Raw genomic sequence first — 9037 nt, forward strand, 5'->3', positions numbered from 1 at the left:
TTTCTATCCAAGCTGTATAACATAGATAAATTAATAGGTAGGGGCGACAGTTGAAGAAAGAGAGGCATAATAATCTATCCTTATACCGACAATTATCTCCATACGTTCTTTACATAAACATTAGAATAGGCACTTCAGCATAGTAAGGTTGGTAAAAAATAGTACTATAGAAATGCACCTCATTTGCTACCAGCTCTACACCGTTAATGCAAATTCTGAGCTCGCTGATTCTTTCATTATAATAGGCGGTTCTTTAAAGGCTTCTTCTTTAAATAGGTATGCTCGGAAGTTTGTTGTTGTAAAAATGATGCTAGTTCACATTGTAAATTATTTCCTATTTAACAATTGTTGACCAATAGCTGATCTAAATACTTTCATTCTCGAGCTTTAATGTTTCTTACGTAAATAACGATTTAATGTATTTTAACAGTTCTACTTGGCGAAAATGTACCTTCATTTATTCTGTGCGTAAATCCATACGTTCGAATACGGTTATTAAATTCAGACTCAGTTTGAGCAAAAAAAAGTTTAAAAAGTGGTGGCCGCTATCCAAATGTACCGTAACGATCATTTAAAAGAAATACTAATAACATCTAAGCCATAGTCTTCACAAATCACTTATATATTTATTCGAACTTTTATATTTACATAATTGCTATATAACAACTTCCATTCGAGACTGTAAAATACTTTGCTTTGAACCTACACATCCGTTGCTCCTCTACTACTTTCTTTGTATTCCTGATTTTTGGCTTTGTCGACTTTTAACTTACTCTTGCCCGACAAACCACTTGAATATACAAGATTACCTTTCACTTTGTTTGGGTTTAAACCATAGGCCTTCATTCTTGCTTCGCTCATTTGCAGTTCCTCCAACCGTCTAAATTTGTTTTTACGCCTCGTTGCATCTTGCATCTTCTGTTTGTTAGTCTCGGCTTTTTTACGCTTTTTTATCATTGCGTTTCGGCGGTTTTTCTTCTGTTTAGCCGTCAGCTGATCCCATGGAATAGTATCAAACTGAGACGTCTCAGACGACACGACCTTGAAACCTTTTTTAGCCTTTTTCGCCTTTCTATCAAGGCTCTTTTTAAGGATTTGCATGTTTTGTGTCTTCTTATCTAAGGACTTCTTTTGTATATTACCAAAGCGTTTACCTTTTTCATGGGACTTTTTTACAAATTTTCCACTAGTTTCGAGTTCTGTTCGCCGTTGATCTTTTTTGTTGTAATCAATTTTTTTATTAGTTTTTTTAGCGTTGCCTTTCTCTTGTTCCTGTTCATCTGTGTCGGACCTAACTGGTTCACTAATACGATGCTCCACAGACGACATTTCTGCTATCTTCACTTCATCAGTGACACGAGCATCTCCCCCTTTGGCAACCTTCGGTTTCTTCTGCTCAGCCGTTCCCGCCTCTCTATCCATCGGACTTCTCTTCCGTTTTTTGGGTAAAGCCTTTTGGATGTCATCTTTATCAATACTACTTTTACCATAATTTTTATCATCAAAGTCTTCGTTGTGATCACCTTCTTGGACATTGTCCTCGTGATCAGTTTCAACCTGCTGTGTGGTACGTTGCTTTTTCTTTTTATTTTTTCGGCTTTTGGACTTCGGTTTTGGCTCCAACGTTGTTTTGGCTTCTGCAGCTTCGTGTACGATTTCAGCATCAGGACTCTCTATATCCGTAGGGTATACCTAAAATTACGAGAGAAAAAGAGAAGTTGAGCAGAATATTTTTCACGGTTTGAACATAATTTATATTTGCTTTCTGCGTACATTAAGGGCTAATGCATTTAATGTATCGCGACTTATGATAACCTAAGCCCAAATGGACAGGCAGTAAAATATTGGTCAAATTATACAGTAAAACATCTCTCCGGTCAACTTATCGAAAGCACTCATATTCTGTTCCTATATCTGTACAACGTAACCATGTCTTAGACGAATGAAAATTCATACCGAGGCGAGTATCTTCTGCTTCAAGTGCATGTGGTCTTTTCTTTTATTGTAGACATGAAGATCTTTGTTTTCTTCCTCTTCAGATCGATACTGAACCATTTTCTTCAAAGTACACCACTTGTTTAACTCTTTATCATGCGCATTGAGGATTTCTTCTGTTGAAAGACCAAAATCGTTAGGAATGACCTGAAATACAACGAAGAGTACGCAGATGGCTTTTTAAGAACGTTGAATACCTTATATTTGCGTAAATAACTTGAAATTATCATTTTAGGCAATACACGCTTTGCGGTTACTTAGCCTAAGTAACTTATCGATCATCTTCATTGTAGACTGATTACTGATTTCAGTGAATTGTATTCTGGATCGTCTACTTGCTTGGCGGTACTTGAAACGGGTCTGTAATCCCCCGACGACATCTTCAAAATCGAGCTTGTAGTATTCATCGAAATACTTCTCGAATTTTTGGTCTCGCTCAGGATCGAAAGTTGGCTTATTCCTCGCTAGTGCCTATAATAATAATAGTTTATAACAGAAAATTTTATAAGATCAGTAAATTTCCTTCTTCAGTGGAATCGAAATAACCCTGAAAGAATGAAAAATACTTTCTATCAAATATAATATTGTGAATTCGCAGAAAATCAATTAAATGTCAAAGCTAATAGGCCTTAAAATTTGCAATAGGTTACAACACTGTTTTTAAATTTAAAAAAAGCGGCACAATAAACGATTTATAAACCTCGAATCCTACAAAGCATAGCAAAAATACACATATTTAGCGCACCTCTGCAAATTTGGATTTCCTCCGTTTCTTTTCTTTGTTTTGCGGCAAAATATCTCGAAGTGTCAGCTTGGCCGACTTTTTACCTCGAATCAAAAGCTTTCCTGGAACATCAAATTTTCGAAGTTTGTATTACCAATTCTTTAACTAATTATTTTCGAATTCAAAGGTCGAGCCTTATTATTTACCAGAGATTTTATAAACTACCAGTGTACCGCTCAGGATTGCCGTTCAAATTGTATTCTACTTACTATTAATCTAAATTTTTGCTTTTATGACGAACATACTGAATATTTTTTGTCTTGAAGACAATTATCTCGTAGATACCTAATTTTGACGAAGATGCTTGTAACTCATTACACACCTTCACTTGTTCGTTCAATGCCATCTGTCTCCTTTCTTTGAATCACATTGTTTTCATCTAAATCGCTGGAGTTGACATTACCGTGACCAGTTTCAATCGCTTCGCCGCTACTGGATAGATTGGACTGGGATTCAGCCTTCTACCAATTTTAATAAAAAAAAAAACGTTAAGTGTTGTCGTTGACGTTCAAGATATCCGACTGACAAAGTAAAAATATGAGTTATATGAGATGGAATACTCACGGCATTTGACTCTTTATGCTTTCGTAAAACTCCTACGTCGCAGCCAGCTGAGTGCTGCACATGAAACTTACTTCAGGAACTTTCGACGACTGGATCGACTGAGAAAGTCCACTGAACCCAGGTGCATGATCTTTCTCAAGGTCGTTATACTGGTCTTCGTTATCCTCAGAGCCTTCATCCTCAAACTGAATTTTTTCACCTTCGTACTTATCCCAGTCATCATAACGAAGATCGTCCAGATCGTGGTCATCCTCTTCTAGTTCTGGGTAGAAATCTTCCCCAGCCTCTTCGTCATAAGAGGCGAACAACTCTACCATACGGCGATCGTGCTCCTCGGGATCAAAGTCACCTTTAATTTATATTGACGTCTTAGTTAGAATGCTATCTCATGCAGCAAATAGAAGGCTCGGTTAATTCAATAGTTGTTATGGCAGTATTCAACATGCTTAGACTAATATCCGCACATAAGGCATTTTACAAACCAGATTTGCTAATTATTTCTTATTCAAACTACCTATCCATGATTCCAAATAATTCTTTGCTCACTCGTAATGAAAAAAAGTAGTTTTAAATTAATTTATCATTTTATGCTGGTATCGTGTACTCCATTTCATCTGTATAAGTTATTACATAGAGACAAATCGCTTACCATCAATATCAGCATCATTAAACGCTATATCTGCGTTTCCAGCAATATTCTTAAGTTTATCAATCTTACTTAAGATCTCTTTCTTTTTCATACTTTTTAATCGATTTATTTCCTCTCGCAGCTGCACCCGTTCTTGTTCTTTACGAGCCTTTCTCTCAGCTTTTTTATCTGCACGTCGAGTATCTTTTCGACGCATAGAATCCTCAATTGTTCGAGGATACCTAAAAATGAATTCATACGTTATGTATTAGATTTTTTTCATCTTTGACAAATACATGCAAGGGGTTCTTTTTCGAAGCCGATTTGCTCTGAACATTGCTGTATATATATGAATTGGCTACCAAATTTTGCTGGATTCTTTAGTGAACTATGTCCGTAATATTGTAATATTTGCTGCCACAGTGGGGAGTACGTAAATCATTACAAGTTTAGCCAGAATGTAATTTCTACTTATGAATGCTTTCGTAGGAGATGTTTGTTTTATACCTTTATTCCTTTTTTTTGTTTCTTAGAACCACTTCTTAAGTTAGCGCAACGTCTTACACTTTTGTGCCCTTATCTCAAAAAATGAAAACTCTAAAAAGATCCCGCTTAGCCCCATCGACCTAATTGTAGATAAGCTGCTCTTCTAGTGCTAATATAGGTTTTACCCATTCGAGTCCAAGGTGCAAAAACCTACTAGGATTTTTCTCAAAAAATTCTAATTAAATATTAAAATTACGTTTATAAAATTATAACATTAAAAAGTTCTAATTAATACATTTTTATTATTCTTAAAATACATAAAGGAACTCACTTTTGTCGAGTCAAAAACACTAAAAGAATCATTCATCTTAGACCCTCCCCAATATCTACTAATCAAAAGTCTAAAACTAAATTGTACATTCGTACCGTTTGATAAAGTCGGGATCAGGATCCTCAAAACGGAAATTGTACTTGTGTTCAAATTCGTTCATCTCTTCGATATCTTTTTCATCTTCACTGAAATCGACTTCAAACTTGAAATCATCGTCCTTCGAAGTGAGATACCTAAAAAATATATTAATATGTATAACTAAGTCAATTGTCAAAAATTTGGTGTGTTAGTATTCGTGCATGCTACCTTGATACTGGATTTTTAGCAATTAAAAGACGTGTCATTTGGATTTGAATAAATGCGAAATACCAGACAACTTTACCTTTTGTTAAGCACATAGTCGCGTAGGAACTTCTCTGCTTCGTCTAGTTTTTCTTCACCAGCTTCAGTCCACAACCGCTTTAGCTCGGCCAGTTCTTTAGCCTCTTTTTTATTTGACAATCGATCGGTTTCACCTTTATATTATAATTCAGTTCTCACGTGTTATCATCTCAATCACATATAATTAGGAAAATATCAGGAGTCAATACGCATTTTTATTTTATTCTTACCTATACGAGCTGCTCCCTGTCGTTGCAATATTAAGAAAACGAACATCAAAATAAGTGTCACTTATTTGTTAACTCATCATATGTCTTCCTTAATAGAGTCAATTTCGCTTATCAAAGATCAGACCAGATATATTGCTAAAATATTCAATTAGTGTTCTATGTACGCCTTTAATTGAAAAGACTACACTTTAATGTCTACTGTATTATTTATGCATGCCTTATGCAAGTTAGAACAAATGTCAATACTATCTTAAATTTATTATACATGGGTGAAGGGTGGAGATATGTGTTGTAATTCGTTATTTTTTCAAACTCCGCCGCAGACCTTTCAGCCATTTCACATATTCTTCCTCCTCCTCTTTGATTTCTTGATCCAGCTTTCGTTTTTTTCGGGAAACAAGCCCACCAGCAAGATCATTGTTCTCTCCGGATTCATCATCATCCGTTTCCCACGCAGCCGCTTTAAGGCTATCCCTTAAAGCCCGCTGTTCGTCATCATATGTGAGTTTGTCTTGGTGGGTTTCGTCGATCAATCGTGCTCGAGGACCTTGGATTTCTTCATCATCAACATAAATACCTCCTGTAATACAAACATAATACAAAGATTTCACAGTATAATTACTTAGAACCATTAAACATGGGACCATTATATGGAACTCGAAAGAAATTTGTGAGTAAACAAACAACTTCAGCACGATTTGATTATCAGACGTCAAATACAACAACATTCTATAATCAGCGATAACAATGCAATACAAACCTTCCTCGGATATGATTTTCCTCTCGTAGTCCTTAAGTGTCATTTTTTTTTCTTTAAATGAAGCAGCCTTCGATTTGTTATCTTCACACCCAGCCTCGCCCGTCAACTTCCCTGCTTGACTGACTTGATTACTCTCTGACTGCACATCGCCGAAAATTATCTCATTCTTTTTGTAGATCCTTGGATCGCGCCCTTTTAAAGCACTAAGTGTCGCAAGAAACTTCTTTTCATGTTCCGATGTCCACTGTCTAAAATAAATATTCCGCAACGATGCCGAAATCAAAGGTACAAAAGACCAAAATAAACAAATAAAAAGAACAACAAGGGCGTTCTTAGATTCCTAACCGTTCGCGGTATTTCGACGAGCACCTTAAATGCATTACTACCTGGTCTTGAATATATCATAAGTCAGAATACAAATAAGTTATAACTTTTACATAATACTAATAATAAAAGCAAGTGACATTGTCAGACTTTCACTACTACAACTACGAGTTGCTGTAAGGCACTTGCTTTCAGACAAACCTTGCTTCTTCGTCTTCCTCTTCAGTATCGCTGGATTGGCTGCCAAATGATGCTTCAAGATCACTGCCATATCGAGCTTTGGCTTTCATTAGTTCTTCTTTACGTCTCCAATCATCGTAATGTCGAGCATAAGCGTTGTCTGTCCGCAAAACATTACCAACATCTTCTTCACTGCTACTGCATCCGGCAAATAAGTCCGTCATATTTGCCTTTTCATAAAGAACCATAAAGTAACCAGTTTAGTACATATTTTCAAAAAAAAAACAGTTATAATTGTCAGATAATCTTTTGAATGGTGGAAGTAGACACTACGGCGTGAAAGCACAATCAGATGGAAAGCTTATTGGTATATTCAAATAAATAAAAGACGGGCGTCACAGAAAAAACTTACAAAGCTGTCTCATTCTCTCTAAGGTGTCTCACAGCTAACAGCAACAGTCTTTAGATAATTACGAGTTAAAGCCATTTTTCAATAATGTGTAATTTACACACATTATTCACCTACAGAGATTACTTATTTGGTTACAAGGATTTTTCATCAAAAATGAAAAGTAACTAATGAAATGAGACCGACAGCAGTTAGCCAGTTAGAAAAGGGTTTAATGAAGGCTTCCAATACAGCTTTTTCAAAAAAGATTCCTACTGGCTAGTTGACGAAAAAAATTAGGATATGTGCGGAAGTATGATGGCCTAGCGGTCATGTATTTAGCACTATGTTTCCTAGTAAAATTGACAGTACAATCTTCCGGAACTAAATCAGCGGGAACAGCATTGACGTAATGTGCTGTAAGACCTTACAGGCTAAAGCTTAAGTGCTAATCATACAAAAAGTGTTGACAGTGAACCAAAGTTTGCACTGAGTGCCATTGATACTGCTTATTATTTATTGTTTTTGAATAAAAATCTAATCTCACTATATCTATTTTGCCGCCTTAACAAGAGTGTTTATTGAATAAAGACTCAGCTACTCGAATTATTTGTAAAAACGTTTCAAGAACAAAATCTAGGTACATACCGGTCGAACCTTCAAAAAAATAATTTCAATAAACTGCTTCGTAAGTTATTACTTAAACCACAAGTATCATATCACAGACGAAGATGACAGAACCAACTGACAAAATCCACCACTGAAAAAAGCTCCGGATCTCTGCCGATAATTCGAACATACGTGCGCATGTCTATAAACAAACAACATGAGTTCGAAAACAATTGACACACTAAAGAATTTGAAAAAGTGCGCCAAAAAGGAGGAACATTTTTTAAGCTATTTAGGGCCAAAAAATCTATTTAAATATTTAGTACATTACTTGTACATTCTCCTTACTTATCGAGAACTCTTAAACAGCTATGCAAATCTACGCTTATCATTTATACAATAAAGGCTATACACAAAATTAATATTTTGAAAATAATTCCTAGTAGAACTGAGAAGGCAAAAATCAAGCTATCATTATATGGCTAAGGTTGCTGTAGTGCTAAGTGGGCCTAACTTATTTTAACTAACTAGACCACCATCGTTGATACAGAAGGTTCATTTGTTTTTTAAATGATAAGAAAATATTTGTACTATACATACTTTGTTAATTCTATGATATGTGCACCTAACAATTGTGTCTCGCGCTCTCGTCTCTCTCCAATGATACAATCCAAACGGCCGGAGGCCGTAAACTACTATCTGTTTCTTCATTGATTGTTTACACAGTTTGCATTAAACTGATGTACATAAATGATATACTATTTTCGATTTGTGGAAAACCCTGTATCTTCTATTAATCAGTAAAGTTCTCTGCTTATACCATTCATATCTGACTAAGGTATATTTGTGATATATGCTTGCGATGACCATAAACACGGTCTTTTGCTCTACAATTCAAATGAATCGCCAGGAAGTGTTTGCTCGGCAGCGTAATTCTCGCATGTACAGTACTTTATCCCGTATAACTAATCTTCTTCTACAGCAAAGATGACACTTGAAAAGCATCAATGGTAGTCATTGTCATAATATAACAATATAAGACATTTTAAGGTATGCACACAGAATCGAATGCTTATGACTCATGGCACAACATTGCTGATACAGAAATAGTTTTTTTTCGATCTTATGCATTCAATCTAAATATGCGTCTTATTGTAAGTCCTAAGTCCGCGTAAGGTGCTAGTTAGACCTAGTGAATAACTAATAAAATGAAAAGATCTTGATATCTCACTTGTGCTAGCAGAGCGCCTGACCAGTCATAGTTGCTCTTGCTATCTATCAAATGCATTCACTTTGTGGCGGCAAAGCTATCGAATGTTTTCATTTTATGAGGATACTTGCGTCTTAAATAATAACCTAGCCTGAAAGGAAGATGTT

The 9037-nt window shown here is 35.7% G+C and overlaps 1 protein-coding gene across 3 annotated transcripts; it reads right to left on the bottom strand.

Annotated features, from left to right (window-relative positions):
- Positions 1-592: 592 nt before the first annotated feature.
- On the bottom strand, positions 593-8968 carry LOC111260002 (protein KRI1 homolog). Of its 3 annotated transcripts, none has more exons than XM_022832427.2 (13): positions 8892-8968; positions 6685-6893; positions 6160-6407; positions 5725-5979; positions 5171-5303; positions 4884-5021; positions 3993-4213; positions 3415-3692; positions 3102-3240; positions 2741-2841; positions 2335-2466; positions 1957-2142; positions 593-1692 (listed from the first exon to the last, which is right to left on the bottom strand). In XM_022832427.2, exons 1-13 carry the CDS (start codon positions 8946-8948, stop codon positions 703-705), a joined length of 3087 nt encoding a protein of 1028 aa, XP_022688162.1. In that variant the 5' UTR covers positions 8949-8968; the 3' UTR covers positions 593-702. The 3 variants fall into 3 exon arrangements, with proteins under 3 accessions (XP_022688162.1, XP_022688164.1, XP_022688163.1); XM_022832429.2 differs by having other exon boundaries at positions 4086-4213; positions 8892-8967; XM_022832428.2 differs by lacking the exon at positions 8892-8968 and adding an exon at positions 7700-7868.
- Between the last annotated feature and the right edge of the window lie 69 nt (positions 8969-9037).

This window comes from Varroa jacobsoni, unplaced genomic scaffold, assembly GCF_002532875.2.
Source record: "Varroa jacobsoni isolate VJ856 unplaced genomic scaffold, vjacob_1.0 scaffold_390, whole genome shotgun sequence".
Taxonomy (NCBI): Eukaryota; Metazoa; Arthropoda; class Arachnida; order Mesostigmata; family Varroidae; genus Varroa; species Varroa jacobsoni.

What these genes read in the sequence shown, in the direction of transcription:
- LOC111260002 (XM_022832427.2), bottom strand. Translation starts at nt 8,948, where the DNA reads ATGCATTTGATAGATAGCAAGAGCAACTATGACTGGTCAGGCGCTCTG. An exon ending in GAGGAAGACGAAGAAGCAAG is followed by an intron (nt 6,408 to 6,684) that starts GTTTGTCTGAAA and finishes TATTTATTTTAG; the next exon opens with ACAGTGGACATCGGAACATG. An exon ending in TAATGATGCTGATATTGATG is followed by an intron (nt 3,693 to 3,992) that starts GTAAGCGATTTG and finishes TATAAATTAAAG; the next exon opens with GTGACTTTGATCCCGAGGAG.